Raw genomic sequence first — 21,730 nt, 5'->3', positions numbered from 1 at the left:
ACCTATTCCAGTCCTCTCCTCAAATCCTTAATCTCAAGTGTATCCCTCAATTCCTGTAATATATGGATTTGCTCTTCTAAGGTCTATTTTTCAAATGTGAAGATTTATAGCTCTATGGCCCCAACTTCTAATGGCTCTACTTTAGTCTTTTTATTTTTTTTCCTTAGGGGTTGAAGAAAGAGCTACCCTTTTTTCCTCTATAAAGGGAACTTCCACTTGCAACCTCGATCCCATCTCATTCTACTTTTGACAGAGGGAGAGGGAGAAAGATGTTGTCCTGAGAGAAGAAAAGAAAGGGAAAGGAGGAAGTAGAAAGATGGGCAAAGGGGGTCAGATGAGATAGTGGAGAGGAAAGGGGAAGGAGGGGGAAAGAAGAGGTTAGGGATGACACTCAGGTGAGAAAAGGGGGAAGACAGGACAGGAAATGAGTGTAGAATAAGCAGGATCATTTACTTTTTAACTGCAGAGTGAAGGATTGGCTTCACGATCCCTCAGGTTACGTGTAGCCCCACACACCTCATTGTTCGATTCCTTCTCAAACCCTCAGCCCCTGAATAGGTATTTTCTGAGCCCCCACCCTGCCCCCACCTCCATGCCTTTTCCTATATCTCTACTTAGAACTGTCCCCTCCCCTGCCTTCTGACACAATATCCCCGTTCCCTATAGACATTCTTGAGCCACTCTGTCCTTGAAGGGCCCATACCATTTGGCATATACTTCACTTCTAGCCCTCATTAGAATCGTACTCTGTAGGAGTATTTTCTTATAGCCTGTCTCCTTCTCTAGGAACTAAATTTCCTAGAGAGTGTCACCTTATTTCATTCATCTCTCCTCCACTTACATTCTATAGCACAACGCTGTATATGGTGGATTCTCAGTAAATTTGTATTGGATCAAATGTGTCACTGTTTTCCCATCTAGTGCAGGGGCCTTTTTTTTTTTTAAACAATTTTCTTTTCTCTTTCTCTCTATTCACGTACTCATTCATTCATTTATTCACTCTTGAGTAGTTGTTATGTGCCAGGTACTGTTCATCACCTTGGGATACTGTAGTAAACATAACAATTCAAATCCCTATAAATAGTAAATAAATTTACAAAAATTTCAGATGATAAGTGCTACAAAAAATAAAGCATTTACAGAAGAATGCCGAGGGTCAACTGACAAATGTGGAGGGAGTACTAATACTGGAAAGCCAGCATTTTGCAACCATCCTTATAAATATTAGATAAGGTAGGAATCCTCAATGAATGCTAAATGTAGAAGGAAGTTTTAATGAGGAGAAGGATATTTGTGTGGTCTTAAAGTATCTCCTCATAGATTGGTTCATTAGTTGAAAGGGAAAACAAAAGCTAGTATGTTGATTGGGTAATCAAAATTAATATTACCCTAGGGGCCAAACACTGTGTGCTGTCCAGATAGGATAGCTGAGCAGGACCCAACATTTCCTATGTAGTATTCTACTAATATTGTACCCAAGAGTGCATAACATGAATGCAGTCATGGAGAAATATCACACCAACCTAAAACACAGGGGAAGAGCTTAACAGTTGTGATTCTGGGTAAATGACATATGGGTTTTATTTCTTTATGGTACTGCAATTTTGCTCCAAGTTTGAAATAAGTTCCAAATAAAAAGAAGACATTTTTTAAAGGTATTGCTTTATTTATTTCAAAAATAATGTTGATAGCAATTTGCACTTCTAGTGTCAATTAAAAAGTCATAAAGCAGGGTCATAAATAATGAAGGGAGCAAGGTAAATGGTTTGCTACTGTAAATTATTTGGCTGGAGAAGTTTTTTTCTGAAGGAGTGACATTTGCAGAGAATGAAGTGAAGGTAGAAATCTTGCAAGCCCCTGAGGAGGAGTATTCTATCTAGAAGGAGTAGGAAGAATGAAGGTTTGGATGTGGAATGAGCTTGTTGTGCCCAAGACCAGCAAGAAGGCCAGCGTGGCTGGAGGGGAGTGTGCAAGGGGGCCAGCGGTAGGAAATGGGAAATAAAATGTAGGCAGCAGATCCCGTGGAGCCCTGTGGTCTCTGGGAAGGAATTTGGATTTTATTCTGAGTATGATGAGATTTCTGTGGAAGTTTTGAGCAGGAGAATGGCAAATTCTAATTTACAGTTTTAAAAAGATCCCCCTGGCAGCTAGCTGGAAAACACCCTACAGGAAGACAGTACCGGGAGCAGGGAGACCAACCAGAAGACTACTGCGGTTGTCAAGATGAGGGATAATAGTGGCCTGGACCCCGGTCGGGGCGTCGCAGTGGTCACGTTCGGGCTAAACATATATTGATGCTATACCTGATAGAATTACTGAAGAATAAGTTCATTTCAAAAATTATTCATTAGAGTGGATCAAATGTGTAGTATAGTAGATAGCACAGGCAAGGATTAATTACTCTTAAGTTTCCAAAAGTTACTGAGCGAATGATGACGTCATTTGCTGGGAAGAGTGAGGGAGGAAATTAGTCATTTCGCACAGGGCATGTGAAGTTTGAGAAGCCTAATAAATCTCCACGTGAAGAATCAGGTTGGCAGTTTGTTGTTCGAACTCAGGGAAGAGGTTGGGACTGGGGGTGTAAATCTGAGAGTTGTTGATGTAGACACTATTCAAAGCTGCGGGCATGGATGAAATGACCTGAGGACTGGGTATAGAAAAGGGAAGAGCAGCATCCCAGATTTAAGATCCCAACATTTTCAAGATTTAACAATAGAGGAAAGGGAGCCAGCAAAAGGGAAATTAGACCAAAGAGATGATCACCCCACGGTATAGGGAACACGCTGGTTTGCTATACGTTTTACAGTTGGAAAGCACGGATTATTCTTTCTGTATTAACATTTGTCTTTCCACAACTTCACACTATTGGTTCTAGTTCTGTCCTAATGGGTGTTAGTTCTTTCAGTAGGACAGTGTTTCAGATTTTTGATGGCAGCAATCATAATCCAAAGTCTGTGTGTTACGCTCCTTTTACTCTTCCTTATATAATGTTCCCAAGCTCCTTACTAATTTGACTGTACTCCAAGCAGTATATCTCGCATAGAGTCATGCTGGGAACACAGTCCTCGCCAAGTATGGTCAATCTGTTTCTTCCCCAAATGCACAACAATGAAACCAGAGTTTGTCAGGTGCTTTACAGCTGAAGAGTTCTCATGCAGTGTAGCTCTCGTTCTCACAGCAAACTTGTGAGTATGTACAGATGTTTTTATTATTGTTGTGCCTTTTACTACACAGTTGGGAAAACCAGAGGTTCAGAGAGGTGAACCTCACTACGCTTAGATTATCTCCGTGTTTACAGAAGTTATTAAATACTGTTCCTCCATATTGTGGTTTCCAGTGTTCCAATAAAACTGACCAAGAGGTTTTTTTGGTGACTTGATATCAAGCTAAGTTTTCTACCTTCCGCAGGTATGCAGTTGATTTTTTAAGCATAATATTTTTCAACCTTAGTATTATTTTGAGAACTTCTTCAACTGTTCTCTCCTATGTACATTTTTGCTCCCCACTTGTCTATTATCCAGTCGGAGCAAGAGTGATTTTTTAAAAATGTGAATCAGATCACATGACTTCCAGCTCAGACCCTCCAAAGACGTCTTTTTGCATCAGAATAAAGTCCAGACTTCTCACCATGACCTAAAAGGCCTGGCATGATCTGGCCCTTGTCTTATTCTCTGAAATCACATCAAGATCTATTTATGAGGTAAAACTTATTAAATATAATTACTTGGCTTTTTTTCTTATAAAATTATCCCAGTTCATTAGGTTGATATCTTTATATATATAAGTACTCCATTAAAGTAGAAATGGGCGGATTCTGAAGAAGTGTGTAAATAATTATCAGTATGCCTAATAATAGAAATGGCTAACAACTTCTTTTTTTTCATAAGTTAACTCAGAGTCTAACAAATACACTTACTGATAAATCCAAGACAAACCGCCCAGGTTAATCATTATGTGAGAGAGTTGATTCCATGTGCTGAGAAAAATTTTAACAAAGTTTTAACAGAGCTGACATATTTATTCTTAATTTCCTCTATGTAAGGATCAATAAATAACACTTTTTAGTTTTTCCTTTCCTACTTTTTACAGGGGAATTTAGCTAACAATATAAGCACAGACTTATTTCGGGGATGTGACAATTAAATTTAGTCAAAATGGTCCATTATGCAACATCATTGCCACACACTAATTTAGACTTTAGAAAGAAAAAAAAAGGTGCGTGGGCTGTGTGTGGATGTGCCCCAGAGAGCAAGGGGAAATGTATTTGGCTGGAAATGCTTACAACTGCATCAACCTCATACACCGAGTTGTTAGCCACTTTTGTTTCTCTGGTCTATTTCAGAATTACCTTGCAAGGCATGAAAAATCTCTTGCAACATGAAAGATGGCTCTGAGTGTTTGACCTCAGTTTTTAGGGTGGGAAGAGTCAGTGAAAACAATCTGGAAATACAGCCCATGCAATCTAATAAACCTGAGTTGTGTCTCCTGTGCAACAGTAATTTTCACAATTCTGTGAAACCTCATTTTTTTTAGTATTATAAATGTACAAAACAAACCAGGATTATTTAATGATAAAGTATGTTCAAATGTGTACATGAAAATACCATTATTTTCAACTTCCTTGATAGGCTCCTATCCATCACCAAAGAATGGTGATTATAGACATAAGGCTTTCTTGGATGTATTTTTTAATTAGTGGTGAATGCAGAGGCCCACATTGTACTGGGAGTTCCAGTGGGGGGGGGGGGGGGGGAGAATGCAGCTGTGAATTATCTTAAGCTAGAATGCAACATACACTCTTCTCAAATACCAAAACAAATTACTCTGTTATGCAATACGTAGAAGTTTTTAAGTGAAATGTCATTGCCAAAAAGGTGCCCTAAAATCTAATTGTTACTCTTGGTTGTATTTGTCATCTGAGACCTGACAGGCACTTTTTAGTGTGATGAGCTTCACACAGTCAGGGAGAATGCTGGCTCTTCTTCTCTGTGGATATAATTGCCGTAATACTTCCCATGTAATGAAGTCAGAAAAAATTATTTAGATAGAAAAGTATTCCTGATAACTTTCTGATTACTGCCTTTTGTGTCATTCTGCCTCCATCAAAACAAATCAGACTTAGGAAGTCATGGAAGTACCATGTTGGGTATTTTCTAATTGCTGCATCAGCACCAGCAGTCACTCTCCAAGTTGTCCAGTTTCTTGAAAGAGCTTAGCCTGTGTTCACAACACTTTGTAGGAAACAGCACAAAATTAGTTTCTATGTCCCCATATATTTCTCTTGGTGTCACAAAAGTATATATTATAAAAAGGAAATATTTGTCTTTGACAGAAAGGCTCGTACACTGAACTATAATTAATGAATACAAGAATTAGAAATCAAAACTTTGTTTAGTCTGAGTGAAAACAATTCCTTAAACTGTAACCACATGGCTGTTTCTTGTTTGCATCAAATCTGGGTGACTGTTATTGTCTTCTGTGAATTCTCTGGGGCTGGGGCCTGACTTTGTTGAATGAGCCAATTGTTTTCCTTTGTGTTGCCCATCTAGTAAGTTCCCATCTGGTTTGTATCAGACTGTTTTCACAGCCAACAACTGCTGCCTTCTCCGTATCCTGACACTTCAGGGCCCCATGCTATCAAAGCCCGGCTGCGATGGCCTTGCTGGCAGGGCCTATACAGCTGTGCCTCACAGCTTGGAGCTATTACCCAGAGTGATGGTAACGTAGAACTCGGACTGGCCCTTATTCCCATTGGTGTCGTGTGTACAGTGAGCAGGGGCCGACCCTCCCCCTCCACCCCTCACCCCGAAAACTTACTAGTCCACAGAAAGTCTCTAAAGCTCTAATTTTAGGATGTGGAATGGTGGTGTTTTTATTTTCTAGTGGATTCCTGGATCGGAAAGCTCATTTTTCATTCTTTCACTCTTTTTCAAAAGTTTCCCGGTCTGACCTTGGGGAAGTAAATTGGTCACTATGTCACATTTAATTTTTGTTTCCAAATTTAGTTAGGAATGGCTAGGTATGGCAAAATCTACTGTAAAAGCTACACACATAATACTGTGTCATTTTAGTGATAGTCAAAGGTTGTAACTTGAGAGATGTTTTCATATTTAGGAAGGATCGCCATCTCAGAAAACGGATGTTCTGTATGTAAACCATAGAAGCACTTGGGTTCAAAGTGCTTAGTAACCGTTAGGAAGTTACTTTGCCTCCAGCTTTGTTAGCCATCAAATGTCACTTATAAGAATGTGATAACAGTGACCTTTTGTAACCATCTGTGGCCTTGTGTAATTAAAGTTGTATGAGTTGTTGAATAAGAGTTTAAATGTAGCTCTGATGTCACCTTGTTTCATAAAGTGAAACAGCTTTTGCACCAAAAAAGAATTAAATGACTTTTACAGAACATACTAATGTTTTAGAAATACTTTCAAGATAGGTAAAATAATTTTAGTTTATGTTTTCAAATAAATTGAGTAGCTAATTGTCATAGAGCATCAAGTTTCCCCTAAGTAGTGAGTCCTATGGAGCCAACCACAGCAACAACGGAACTCACCTCCTGCTTCTGAATAATGTCAGCTCCCTGGTGTTTCAGGATTTTAAGAAAAGAAATAGAAGGGAACTTGTCTTGGCCATTAGCAGTCTGGCCTATGAGTTAGAGCTATTCACTTGATGTTAAAGGCTAGTAAAATTAGTTATTTGGCTATTCCAGTCATTGGAAAACAGTTCACAACTGTGAAGGAGTCCACCCTATAGTTGCGAAACCAATCTACTGGTTTTTTTTCAATTTCAACAGAAGTATAATATATACATAGAGAAATACACATATCATGAGTATACAGCTGAAAGAATTTCCCAAAACCGAGCTCACTCGTGTAGCCCACACTCAGCTCAGGAAACAGAACATCGCTAGCACCCCACTCCCCAGAGCCCCCCGTCGTTGCCTTTGTTACAGTCTCCACCCCACAAGGATAACCGCTGTGCTTTGCCTAGTTCTCTCACTTGTCTACCGTGAATAAATGAAATCATAGAGAATGTATGGCTTCTTTCATGAGGCAAGCCTGTTGTAATTTTTAAGATTCTTTTTGTTATCAGACCATTATGGCATGCTTTTATAAAGAATTATCTAACAGGAATTTGTTTTAGTAGCTGTGTCACAGGCTAGTCAACCAACAGGAAGTACATCGTAGATAAAATTGTCTACTAAAACATCGAACCTCTCAGTTCTTAACCAAATTTTAATGCTGGAATGTTCCTCTAGACATTCCTGCCCCTAAAAGGCAGGAGCTCTGTAGTAACACCACACAGCAATACATTCAATACTTAAGTGGTTTTTATTGAGCTTTCATAATTAAATGTACATTATTCAAATAAAGCTTGGTCTGCATTCAGGATAGGTGGGTCATCTATTTTCTGAATTACCAAATTACCAGTCACCTTCTTGGCAGTTGAATATAAGCTTTTATCCTGCCAAGATATGATTTCCAAAATGCTATTATGGAGAGAATTGTACATGTATTAGATAGGCAGCCAATAAGTAGCTTAATCTGGCCAGATTATTTGTTTAAAAGGTGTTAATTTATTTTTATATATTTTAACTACTCTAATAATGTTCCCTTTTTGCCCCAGTGAACTCAAATTGGTATAAAAGATGCAGGTATTCTAAACGTTATTAATTTTAGATTTCTCCTTATTAGGTTTTGTTTCATACTCTGGATGGCACCATTTAAATACTCTTGTGAGCTAAAAAATTTATTATTTGGAGCCTTCAACTTTATATCCTTGTTTTGCAGTTAATAGCCATATAGTACCATGGAGTTTTCTTAAATAGTCCCTAAAGAATTTGCTTAAGATCATAATCTAACATAACAATGTGTAGATTTAAGAATTGCTATAGTGGTGATTCTTACGAACGATAGTATTAAAAACCAAAAGATAAACTTTCAAGTCAATAATAAAAATTGTAAATACAAGAGTACAAACACTGTAAAGCCAGGTTGCTTCCTTTGAAATACCACTTTTTGAAATACAATAACATGTAAAAAAAAAAAAAAAGAAAGAAAAAGAATGTGGCCTCCTTTCAAATTGGCACCATGTAGCAACAAGATTTTGAATAACCTTTTAAAATAAAAAGCTGAAGGGGTGCCTGGGTGGCTTAGTCGGTTAAGCATCTGACTGCGGCTCAGGTCATGATCTCGAAGTTCATTTGTTCAAGCCCTGCATCAGGCTCTGTGCTGACAGCTCAGAGCCCGGAGCCTGCTTCAGACTCTGTCTCCCTCTCTCTTTGCCCCTCCCCCACTCACACTCTGTCTCTCTCCAAAATAAATAAACATCTAAAAAATTAAAATAAAAGCTGAAATACTGAAATAAGATGAGTATTTGGGAAAAGCATAGTGTACAAGTACTACTATCCCAGTAACCACTGTATGTCCTCATTTAAAGCTTTTTCATCAGTATCCTTGCTTTCCCAGCCTTGGACTCCATTTCCAAATCTCAGATCACTTGTTTTGATTTTGTGATATCTTTAAACATTTAGATAAAGGTTAACACATTCATATTTTGTGGTAAAGGAAAAAGGATAAAGTATATTCATAGGTAATTTATAACTCAATTTTTAGTTAGCATTACCGACTCCTAATTTCTATAGAAATTTGTAGATTGAATATTTGGAAATTTTCTCTTCTCAGCCTTTGACTTAAATACCAATGAGTGTTATGTTTCTTCAGTTTTGAGCAGTAGGATGAAGAAGTATAAGAGACACGTTTGATAAGCAGTTTTAAATCATGTTGGTCAGGGTATACATTGTGTTCGCTACTGTAATCCTCACCTGCAGGGCACAATACTTACCCTTTCAGTAAACCTCCTTACCAGCAAGTATGAATTATGAGGCAGCCACTTGTTAAAAGGAATAAATGACAATAGACAACTCTGATACTGAGATAGTGGCTTGCTTTTTTATTACTTTTTTTATTACTGTTAGGAGAAATTATTACAGAAATCAAGACTGTCTCTCACTTTGGGCAGAGTTTTGTTTACGTTTATAATATTGGCAGCACATAGTAGCCACCACCCGTGTCTACTTCCTGCGTGTGAGGTACTCTGCTAAGACCCGTCGTCAACCCGATGGGGTAGATCATATTATTATCATTTTGTATTTGAGGAACCTGAGGCTCGGAGAGGTTACGTGCTTTGCCCAGGGACACATAGCTAACGTATGACAGAGCTGGGAATCAAATGTAGTGCTACTCTGAAAGCAAAGGCTGTGCTCTTAAACATTATGTTTCCTTCCTTGCTAATGTTCTTAGAAGTAGAAGAGAGAATTTCTGATTGTTCTGACAGGTCACAATATCTGAAGACATATCCTAGTAGAAAAGTATGAAAAAGTTGGGAGGTGACATAAGAACTGTTCTGCTATGGTCTTCAGTCCCTTCCACTAATAGGTCACTTTGATTTGTCAGTTACCCTTTCTGAATCTTGACTTCCTTCTTAGAAGAATACAATGATCTCTGGGATCCCTAGCAGATCAACTTCTGCAATATCTGAGCAGCATTGTTGCTTTTTCTTCAACAAAAAGTCTCCCTGTCCAAAACTATTTCAAAATGATGAAGAAGAATGATTTTTTTGTAAGTTGGGAAAAGCTAGAAAATAATCACAAGGCGCAAAGTAACAAAACTACCGTTTGTTGAGTAATAAATATCGGCACTGCTTGGAGTTATTTACATACATTGTCTGGGTTAATGATCATAAGAGCCCATGAGCTAGAAGGGGATTTCAAGGCACAAAATGGTGATATCCACAGCTAGTGCCCATTGGCTTGGTGATTTACATTAGGCAGTTTAGTTTCCAGGTTTGTGCTCTTAGCTGCTGGCTTGCAGCTGACTCTCAAATATAGTGTCTGGTTGTCAGTTATTTGCAACTTTTTTTTTTTTTTTTACTTTACATACTACAATGTAGAATGAGTAGAAAAAAGTGGTTTTTTTCCCCTAGAAAATGACATTTAAAAGATCACAGAGTAGTATACCCATTTGATATAAAGGTTGCAGAAACATTGGTCAACTGGATATTTCTTGAGCAGCTATACATAAAGAATGAATTAGGCATCTTAGGGAAAATAAGGAAGGATAGTGGAGGGAAACCATTTATTTTTTTTCTTTTCCTTTATGAAAATCCCAGTATTGCAGTAAATCACTTCAGCCAATGAAATGACTTACTGAAGGCACATCTTAAAAATAATAACAGATTTAGCATATTATTTCCATTTAGATGTTTTTACTAATAATGCCGCTTTGTTGGATATGTCACGAAGAGATGACTAAAGTATGCTTTGGTTTGGAGTAGTGAAATAGTTCTTTTTTTAGTTAAAATTCATTGTTTTAATAAAGCAGAAATGAGCTGTTGTTTTTGAAAGTTTCAGGAAAATGTTTTTATTAAGCAAAGAATTTGAATTTTAGAAAACATGCCCCTTTTTATTGCGAAGAATATGCAGTGTATAAAATTCACATTTAGGTTCTTAACAATTGTCAGGAGTGTTTCATTGTGGCAGCAGGTCCCATTGGGGGATAACAGCCACTTTGGAGTGTAGGCCTATTAGAATGGAAGGGAGCCCTTGTTAGAAAAAGCCCCCAAAGCGATTCACATTTTCCCATCTCCCTACGCCAACCCTCTGTTGAAAAATCACTGTTTAGAAGAGGTTTCACAGCTCCTTTTTCCAAAGCTAGCAAGGTATAATACATAGTACCTTCTTTAAGAGAATAAAAAAAGAAGGCCCTAGAACAAGAAGAGGCAAAGAGAAGTTACCAAGAATAGAAAAAGAATTGGAGTTACTGAATGGAAACATTAACAGCTAGAAGTGGTATGATGTTAAAAGGCAGAGAGCTCAATTAATTGTTAGTCTTTAAAATCCCTTATACTGGAGGTAGAACAGGAACCTTAATTGGAAGATTTGCTCACTATTGTCAATTCTGTAGTTTTGTCTTTATAGTTAAAGAGGATTACGACTGTCTTACTCTTCTTTGTGGTTTTTACAACACCTCATATAATAATGATGGACACATAAAATTTTTTAATGGAATCCTAGCTAGACCTACGGTAGATTTTCTTTTCTTAGTTTCTACCCAGCTTTATTTGGTATGAAAGGGGATGGTGTTGCTTACTTTTTACCATAACACAATAGAGAAGTTTAAATTCTGGGCCTTAAAGCAATCACTTCAGAACAGAGCAGACTGCTACTTAATTTTCCTTACTACCAAAAAAAAAAAAAAAAGTGGTTCTTGAACAGAAGGGGCCTCTGGGGCGGGACTGACTGATATCGCTGTGCCCCTCCTTTGTCCCATAGGTGCTCTGCAGAATTGGAGAGGTAGCTGTAAAGGGGCCAAGCAGTAACCTCTCCCTCCCTCTCAGAGACTTAGAGGCAGAGTAGGAAGTGAAAGTAGACAGCGTTTAATACAGTAAGATCATAGTAAGCACTTTTAATGTATTTAAAGATTTTTTTTAAAACAATATCAAAGTTGGATATTTAACTTTGGTCTATTTGCAGATGGTCAATATATAACAGATAACTTGTATTTTGCCCACAATCTTACCTTCATAAAACTATATTTTCTTCTAAAACTATTCTTTTTAAGCTTTTTTCTTCATTCATCTGTATTGCATTTAATTTTTTGACGTACTCAGTTTTTAGATTTCCAACAGGATGATTATAATAGTTGAACGTGAACACTTGTCACCAGTGAGAATCTGTTGCTTGCTTTAATCAATGATGCAGTGCTTAAAGTCATGTTCATTTAAATATCTTCTTCCAAATCCACCGGAAATTTTTGTGAAATAAAGGCAACGTGGGAGATACTGATTTTTAGAGAAAATCAGAAAATACTGATTCCACAATCCTATCCATTTTTTCCGAGTCATTCTGCCCTAAAGATTTGTTCGGAATAGCGGATATTGATAGTTCTTGCCTGACTGTGTTGCAGACCACAGATTCACAGCAGATGCCAGTGACAGGGGCATGTGCCGTTGGTGCCCAGGTGTCTGTGGGCCGGAGAACCACATGTGCTGCAGGTTCTGTCTTCAGTTATTTAAGTTGACTTCATATTTCCCTAGTGGTAGTTGTTCCCCAGCCTACTTCATTTTGATATGAAAACTCGGCTTCGGTTTAACAGAGTACTGCTCTTCTGTGTTCTCTGACAACATGACTGGTTACGTAGATTGTGTGGGGCAGTCCGCCCCAGGCTGGCCCGGGGTGAAGGGAGATTCTAAACTTCTTTTTGTAACCATTAAATCCTTAAGTAAGAGAATCTGTGAAAACTTTTATCCTTGGAATAAACGGTCCACGAGTTTCTCTTATTTAATACAAATTGCAAATTCTCTAATGATTCTTTGCTTCCCCCTTTCCCTCATTTTTGATGCATAAAGATAATAATCCATTAGGTAAAGTATTTCTTTTGATTGATAATCATTAAAATTCAGTCCCTTAATCTTCCTTCTTTATATTAAGGCCATTAGGTCAGGCTTCGGTGTACGTGGGTTTATGAGCGTGACTATGGGAGTGCATGTCGTTTGTGTTCTTTTTAGTGAATAGGAAGGAATCGTGGTTATTTCTAGGCCTAATGGATTTTCTTATGAAAAAAACTTTCAATGTAGCTTCATCAGATGACATGGATCGGACACAAATTGAGCCCAGTCTGTACCTCACATCTGTATTTACAGGTAAGATTTTTACTTTAAAAGTTGTTGAACTTGGAGCTCTTCAGATTTTTCATTTTCTTATGATTTCTTTCATAACAATAAGCACAGTAGAGATACTAAGTACACTTTTTAAATTCTTCTCAAATATATGAAAACTCACCCCCTGTAATAGAACTCATGCGCTGAACTCAGCCCTCCAAAAAGCACAAGTCAGGGGACAGAAAAAAATGTTTCATTTCCCTTTGGGAAGTTTATAAAATGTTGAATTAAGAGGCTGCAGGTGTGGCATTCAGAGCACTGAGGATAGTACTCGAGATAATTCCGTCTGGGGGAGGTTATTTGTTGGGACAGGACAGTGTTTAAACTTTGAAGTCAGTTTTAAACAAAGTGAAGCAGCTGGAACCTGGCAGAAGAAGAAACAAACCTTTCACATTAACTATTGCTTTTTAGAGGAAAAAGAATTGGAGTTGTTTTTACAGGTGCCAATACATTTATTCTTCCTATAGGAACTACTTTATTTGTATCCTAAATTACACATTTCAAAATAAGCATTTGTCAACTCATTTTAAAAACAGAAGCAATGGTAAACTTGAAACATGCAATAGGTTTTCTATATCTAGAACATGTTCCTATGTTTTGGAATGAGACTAGGGTAACATTTTAAAGATCACCCTTTTAAAACACGGCAGTCAGTCAAGAAATGTTGAACAGTGACTAATTCTGGAAAGCAGAGGTAAATAAAATATCACATACTGAACTTCACATCCAATGACCTGGCACCTTCTTCCTCCACACTCGTTAGTATTTGTTCTCAGGCACTGCAGCTATGGTGCTGCTAAGTCTGTAGAGCTGGGGTGAGTATGTGAGGAGAATTGAATGCAGCAGGATAGTTTAGCAGCTGCTTAGACAAGGAATTAAAATGAGAGTCGATGAGCCCAGGGTGGACAGGAAAAATGCTTCAAGAGCTCAATAAAATACAGCTGAAATACTGTAACATTTTCACAGACAGCTGGGAAGCAACTGCCTGGCTGGAACTCAGGGCTGATTTTAAAGACAGGATCTGGTCCCGGCGAATGTAAGCAAGCTGTTAGCTGGGAGAAACCACAGATTCTTGAGGCAGAGGCAAGTCAGTTTGGTTGAGCAATCCTTGCAAGGCCCGCTGTGTGCTTACCATTAGGCTAAAGCTTTGTAGAATGTGGAGGTAAATAAGACAGAGTCACTGTCCTGCGGAAGCACGTGTTCAACAGGAACAGACCCACAAGCAAATAACAATTGAGATGATAAGGCCACAGATACTCACTGTGTACCTACTGTGCTAGTCAGCAAAGGCTAGAAGTCCCAGTCCATGCCCTTAAGGGGTTTATTGTTCAGAGCAAGTGACAGACACATAAACAAATAATTACAATGCAGTTCAGTAAGTGCAAATTACCAAATCACCTTCGAAGGGAATAAGGCATCCACAAGTAACAGGAGGAGAATTCCTGTATTTCACTGCTGCTGCTACTGCTGGAAAAAACAGCCCAGAGAATGTGATTCACTTGCACATGGGCCTGGGATATCCTCTAAGTCAGCGGTTCTTAAATATTTGAGGGGCACCCATCCCTTTAGCACTGAAAGCTATGCCATCTGTCTCCCTTCAGACTGTACTTGCGTGAAAATAACTTCGTAATTTTTCAGGGCATTCACAGATCCCTGGTCATTCATCCATGCTTAAGATCCTTTATGCCCGTGAACTAAAGATGATTACATTTGTTTCCTTTTTAATTTTACTTTTAAATTTGGTTTCTAGGAAACCAATCTTTATTTTCATGTAGAAAAACCCAAATCCAGGCAATTTAAAGCCTTTCAACTGTCTGTTCATCTTCTCACAGAAGAATGCCACAAATTTGTATATATATATCCCTTGGGCCTTGTGTGCTACTTAATCTGAATGAAGAGTTGGAGATGCTATACTTTTATTCTGTAAGGCTGTTGAGGAAACTTTTTCTTCTTTCTCTGTCTCATGTTGTGTTAGGAGAGAATGCTTTGTTTGGATTCCTCACAGTTTGCAAGTAACAGAGATAGAATAATGGGTTACCAAATATTTGAGGATTAGAGTCAGAATCTAAAACCTGATGATGAAATGCATTATCTAAACCCAAAGAGCTTTTACAAAGTTAGGCATATTTTTAGAAATATACATACAACATAAAGGTAAATCATTTTTTTTACACATAAAATACAACTTCATAGGCAAAATCTTAAGTGGACATTAAAAATCCTATATTATTGGGGTGCCCAGATGGCTTAGCCAGATGAGCATCTGACTTGATTTCAGCTCAGGTCATGATCTCATGGTTCATGAATTTGAACCCCATATCTGGCTCTGTGCTAACAGTGCGGAGCCTAGTTGGAATTATTCTCTCTCTCTCTCTCTCTCTCTCTCCTCCCCTGCTGTGCTCTCACACATGCTTGCTCTCTCGTTCTCTCTCTCAAATTAAATAATTTTAAAAATCCTGTATTATTACTTGTATTACTTAGCATAAATTAGTTTTAACTTTTCTGTTCTTTAGTTTTACAAATCCAACATCAAACATAAAATTTCTTTATGAATTTTAAATATTTTTAAAACAAAAAGAATTGAATTTCAAACATCTAAAAGACATATTAAAATATGTCTTAGGAAGCTTTAAATGCATGGTCTGACTCAATGGCATCCCAGCTTAAATGTTTGCCAAGTTAAATGCCGTACTGCAAACCCATGGAATCAAGGAGTAGTCTCTTTAAAAAAAAAAACTCTGAAAACAGCTGTTGAAACAATTACATCATAGAGTAACGACATGATGTAAAGTCAAACTTTAAAAGCTGCACACTACATTTAATACAGGTAGAAAACTTATGTTTGATTTAATGATGATTTATTAAGATATGGTGTCTTTTTTCTTTAAAAAAAATTAAATTCTATGAGGACCATACGGATATGAAGTAAAGGGTACTGTTTTTGCCTGGTAACAGTCATCAAAGTGATTTTTAAAAAATGCTCCCAGTCTAAAGGTTCTCTTTTAAAGTTCAAAATGATTGTTGAGCCTGTTTAAATGAACACTTCAAAAAGTCTTCCCAAAATGCACATACATAAACACCTTAGATAAGGTGCATTTTACTAACTGAACTCATTGACTAAAACACAATTACTGGAGTTGAAACAGCATAACTATTTGGAGGCCCTCTGGAGCTGTGGGGGTTTTTTCTTAGTGCATTTCAGTGAAACATTTGGAATCCTCTCTAAAGCAGACTACCTTTTGCAGCCCATCCTGAGGGCCCTTGCTTCTTGGGGTAGTTCTTTCCAGTTACATAAAAGTAAGAGCTAATCCATTTTGGGTGACTTCTCTGTGCCCGCACTATAGAGAACGCTGTGTGTGCATTGTATCATTTAATCCGCATAGCCCCCTTGAGGAACGTATTCTTATCTTTATTTTCAAGATGAGGAAACTAGGGTTTGCAGACATTACCTAACTTTCCCAGAATCTCTTATCCCTCACTACCCCTCTTAGCCATACCTGTTTTTCTTTACAACACTTATCCGCCTTCTGACATATTATATGTTTATTTCCTAACTTGTTTGTCATTTGCCCTACACTCAGCTGGAATATGATGGCAGTGAGATCCGAGCCTTTGTTTTTTCACTGCTGCAATCTCCAGAATCTGGAACGGTGCCTGGCACATAGTAGGTGCTCAGTTGATAGTTGTTGAGTAGATAAATGGATGCACCCAGCTCTGTCCTATTCCAGAAGCCTCACACTAACAGTTTGGATGGGGCTGTTCCCAAGTGACTAGACAGTAGATCTCATTTGGACCCCAGACTTGACCTCTCATAAAGGGACTTGAAAGCTTAAAACATCATCGATGCTCCTCTCCTTGCCTGCCCCTGCCATTGCATGTTACACCAATGGAGTTTATTTTAACCACCTTTAAAAGTAATGTGTTTTGGGCAATGAAGATACTTGGTGTAGGACGAAAAGCAATGAGTTGTCTCAGCGCCACCAGTTATGAATTAATTTAATGAATTATAGTAGACTTTTTTTTTTTTAAACCATCTGTTACTTTGTGTGACCCTTCATTCTTGGGTCTCTTCTTATCTTTCTGGCATTCCCTTTTGTTTTTCCTCTATTTTCTCTTCATTTACCTTTCTTTGTCCTTCCTTGTAGTTTTGCCTTCATTTCCCTTCTCAGTCTGTTTTCTCTCTCTAGGTGATCACTGTTCTCATTACTCTAATTATTTTATCTATATAGATGACTGCTAATTCTGTCTCTAAAACTGCCTTCCAGTCTTTGAACCTTTGACTCCAGTTGCCTGCCGGAAAAGTCAGTTCACACATCTTGTAGGTATCCACATTCATCAGGGATAGAACCAATCCCAGGATCTCCACACACCTGTACACCACCAGCGCAAGCTCGTTTGTGTTCTTCTTATTACTGCCTAATTAGTCAACTGACCCTGTAATTTCAGAGCCATACTCAATTCTTTATCAGTTCTGAGTCTCTCTCCAAAACATCTTTATCTCTTTCCAGTGACAAGGATCATCAGTTTTTACATGGACTATTCCCATAGATCTCTCTCCTCTCTCCTTATGTTGCACATAGCTGTTGGAATTCCCTTTTCTAAACTACATTTGGTCATCTTACTCTTCTGTTCAGAATCTTTTGTGACTCATCATCATTTACAGAACTTAATCCTGACCTTTCTTTATAGCCTTCTCTCTCCATTCCTCCAATCCCATCAGTACTTGGACAGCAGAACAGAGTTCCTTTAACATGCTGATTTTACATGGACTTTATTTTGTTCTCTTTTCCTTTTTATTCTTTTCTTTTATTCAAAAAAATTTTTAATGTTTATTTTTGAGAGACAGAGACAGAGAGAGACAGAGTGTGAGAGGCAGAGGGGCACAGAGAGAGGGAGACACAGAATCCAAAGCAGGCTCCAGGCTCTGAGCTGTCAGCACAGAGCCCAACGGGGGGCTCAAACCCACGGAGTGTGAAATCGTGACCTGAGCCAAAGTCAGACGCCCAACTGACTGGGCCACCCAGGCGCCCCTCCTTTTTCTTTTAAATCCTACTTCAACTGCTACCTCCCCTTATTTAAACTGAGTATTGCTATACGTGTCTATCGCCACTCTGAGGTTATGAGCTTCTTGAGGATGAGGGCTATTTCTTTTTCATCTGTGAATCAGCATCATCTCAGCGTCATACGTACAGTAGGCTTGTAGAGAAGTTTAGCTAGTGGGAGTGTCCTTTGGAAAAGCCTACTTTAATGTCTCTGGGCCTCAATCTCCTTGTCTGTCTCTCAGAATTACTGTCAGGATGAAATAAGATGCTGGGGAAAAGATCTTTGCAAAATTTTGAATTGCTGTATAAATAACAGGCCTTAACTACGAAAAGTAGCATAACTTTGCAGTGACTGCAAAGTTAATATGTTCTCTGAGACTTGTAAATTTCTTCAAGATCTGAGAAAAAAATAACTGTAGCTCTTGTTATATCATTGAGCAGTTTCATCAGTAATTTGGTACACATAATAGAAAATAAAAGTACATATAAAGCAGTTTTGTGACATTAGATAACAGAGAAGAGAAGAATATCTAGTATCAGTGTGGTTTTTTGACAGATGTACAAGTAACTAAAGGAATGGAACTTTTCTTACTAATTTGGGGAAGGTAACATTGAACTTTTATGGGTTGAAAATTAATTTTTCTTTTGGCTTTAGTTATGCTTTATGTTAGTTTTTACTTTATTGATGAAGTAAGCTCTGATTTTAGATACTTCTTTTGTGTGCATGACTTTATAAAATGACAGAATATTTAAATAATACTTATGCCCTCTGAAGATCTTTTTATTTTAGAGAGAAGGGGAGAGCATGCGAGCAGGGGCAACGGTCAGAGTAGGGACAGAGAGAATCTCAAGCAGAATCTCAGTCTGACCCAGGGCTCAATCCCATGACCCTGGGATCATGACCTGAACCAAAACCAAGAGTCAGATGATCAACCGATTGAGCCACCCAGGCACCCCTTTTGATCTTTCTTAAAAGCAGTTCTTATTGTCTCTTGATTTTAGTTTTTATCATATCCTGACAGAGGTAAATTTCAAAAAGTCTTTTCTTATTTAAAAATGTATTCTATTTAAGTTGACATCAAAATTCTTTCCTTCTTAAAAGATTATATTATGGTATTAGAGTTTATAATGTTGCTATAATGATGCCAAACCCTATTACCTTTCCTTCTTTTATTTAAAAAAAATGAAATCGACACAAGTAACAAAAAGGAATGGTATGATATTAAAAGCCTTTATAATACTTCCTAAAATGAAAGGAATGTGGCTCCTACAAGAATTCTGATCATCTTGGACAGCTGTGATTGAGTCATCATTGAAATCTCCAGAACTGTCTGCTTTTACTGTGGTCCCTATAAAAATGTTACAGACAATTCCACTTTATTACTGTGAAAACTACTTGAAAAATATAAAGGAGCTTTAGAAAAATTACTATGACTCTTGACTCACAGATCTCTTTAAGATTGTTAAAGATAATTTGTTTCTAAGACACTTATTATTCTTATGTATATATAGTAAGGCCATAAAATTTGAAACAAGGATCTTTGTGGTCTTAATAGCAAGTAGTCATTCTTCATTTTCTTAGACAGTGTGCTTTAAACTTAAAGAAGTGAATTAGGGTATAGGCAGATAGATGACATTTACAGTGAAATCTGGAATTTTTTTAACATACTAATGAATTCTTCATCCCCAACTGTGTCTCCTCTGCCACCAGTCAGCTTCTGTATTGCCTCCCACTACCCTCAATCCGTGGAGTGGAAGCTTTTTTTTTGTATTTGGCTAGATGTAGAGATGATGAAGAAAAGTCTATTTTATAGAGAAAAATACTTTCCAAAGTCAAATGTCAATGATATTTGAATGATCACTTTATTATTTTTTTCCCTTGGACGTTGCTTTCCTTCTACCAGTTTTGCTAACCAATAGCACAGCACTCTTAGACACTCAGAAATGAGGATGAATGACATGATCCTGAGTTGAGTGTCCATTTTTTAGGAGTAGGAAAAGGAGTGAAGTGCTTTGGCAACCTTTGACTTCAGATGGTTTTCACATGGTTCCTATCATTGCTTTAAAAAAAAAATCACATTTTTCTGGTAACTTTAACAGCAAGCCCTTATTTTCGGGCTGTTCCAGTGTGTTTTTGAATTGGACTTTACTGTTTACTTGCTGGTCATAGTAGTGATGGTACTATATTAAATAGTACCATTTAGTGGTGCTGGTGACTCCTGGTTTTTGAGCACTTACGAAGTGCTAAGCTCTGTTGTCAAGCTCTTTACTGATACTATTTTACCCTCGTTACCCTCTGCAAGGCCGGTGCTACTAACCCATTTAACATAGGGCTGGTATTCTGAGCGCTGAAACCTTTTGCCAAGGTCACTCCGTCAGTAAGAGGGGAAGTGCAGGCCCTCACCCTGCTTGGTCTTCCCTGGCATTCGGCATTCGTACCACAACTTTTGGCATTTGTGTACTGTCTTAGTCCATTCAGGCTTCCATTAACAAGACACTACCAACTAGCTGGCTTATAAACAACAGAAACTTTATTTCTCACAGTTCTGGAGACTAGGGGTCCAAAGTCCAGTCACCCCTTCCTGGTTCATAGCCGTTGCCTTCTCAGGTGGAAGGGGCTCACAAGCTCTCTGGGGAACCTCTCTTATCAATCCCGTTGGTGAGGGCTGCATCCTCATGACCTAAGCACCTCCTCCTAATACTGTCACATCCATCATAAAGATTTCAACATATGAATGTTGGGGGGGGCATAAATGTTGAGATTATAACATACTTTTAAAGTGTTGTCTATAATTGTCTAGGGGCGGGAGCGGGAGGAAGGAAGGTGTCGTTCATCTCAGACAAGTTCTGAGCTCCTGGAGAGAAATGACCTCATATGCAATCCTTGTGTTGATCCCCCCATAGTATTTAAGAAGGTTTAAAGCACATAAATGCTCAGGACGTGTCTGTTTAGCTGAATGAGTTTCTCCTTTTTTCCAGGTGGCAAAGCAGTCCCACTTGTCACATCGCAGACGTCACCCGCCAGAGTGTCTGTGACGCTGCCCTCAGTGAAGCCAGAGGACTGCTGCCAGTCCCTGAGCGTTAGCCCCGTCCAGGAGGACACGGAGTCCTCGGGAGCAGACACCTTCTGAAAGGGAAGTGAGACCCAGCACATTTGTGCCCCTGGTTTCAAAGTCCGTTTTCTCTGGCATAAAACCGCGTCTCCGACTATTTTGGTTATTGAAAAAAATGATTTCTAATTTTTTGTTAAAGTAAAAAGCATAATTTGGGTAGTTAGGTAAAATTTTTTAAATAAACTAATTTTAAAATATGAATCATTGTGCGCCTGAGTTATTTCCTAGAGGCCTGAGGCAGCATGGAATCGTGGAAAGAGCATGACTTTTGACATCTGAGAATTTATTCTATGGGTATAATTATCTGCAGTTATGAAATGATGCTTCTCAAGGCTGTTCATATCATTTTGTTTATAACCACAAATAATTGGCAGCAACCGAATGCCTATCAATAAGGGACTGACTGAAAAAGTGATAGCCAATCTGTACAGTGGTATACTATGTAGTACAAAAAAGAATTGTAAAATGTTTGCGTGTCAATGTGGAATTGTCTCTGAGAAATATTGTTAAAATGAAAAAAACCATGTACAAAATAGCTACCATCGTTCAAAACGGGGTGGGGAGGAATCCAAGTATATGGTGTGTACACGCACCTACACTCATATACATATGTGTGCAGATGTGTGCATTAACTATCCTTGCAAGAATACACGAGAAACTGCTGTTTGTTTCCACGGAGGGAGATTGAGGGGCCAGGTGATAAGCTCATTGATGGAGTCAAGGATGACCGAAGCCACTGTGTATTTGAACTTCAGTTGTGACGGGAAAAAATTATGAGTGAGGTTTACTTTTTATATACCTTAGAAACCTTTATACTTTTTAAACCTTTGAAATGTGATTAGATTACCTTTCAAA

General features: G+C 38.2%; 1 protein-coding gene across 4 annotated transcripts in view; it reads left to right on the top strand.

The window, feature by feature from the left end:
- Window positions 1-21,076, top strand: part of KIAA0586 (KIAA0586 ortholog) — a 117,027-nt gene extending 95,951 nt beyond the window's left edge. For all 4 annotated transcript variants that reach the window (XM_029951481.1, XM_029951482.1, XM_029951483.1 and 1 more), the window contains exons 31-32: window positions 12,637-12,702; window positions 20,742-21,076. In XM_029951481.1, the coding sequence (XP_029807341.1) occupies window positions 12,637-12,702; window positions 20,742-20,893 (218 nt within the window). In that variant the 3' untranslated portion in view covers window positions 20,894-21,076. The remainder of the gene's footprint in view (window positions 1-12,636; window positions 12,703-20,741) is intronic.
- The last annotated feature ends 654 nt before the right edge of the window (window positions 21,077-21,730 follow it).

This window comes from Suricata suricatta, chromosome 9 (genome assembly GCF_006229205.1).
Source record: "Suricata suricatta isolate VVHF042 chromosome 9, meerkat_22Aug2017_6uvM2_HiC, whole genome shotgun sequence".
NCBI lineage: Eukaryota > Metazoa > Chordata > Mammalia > Carnivora > Herpestidae > Suricata > Suricata suricatta.
This window is presented reverse-complemented; position numbering and strand designations above follow the sequence as displayed.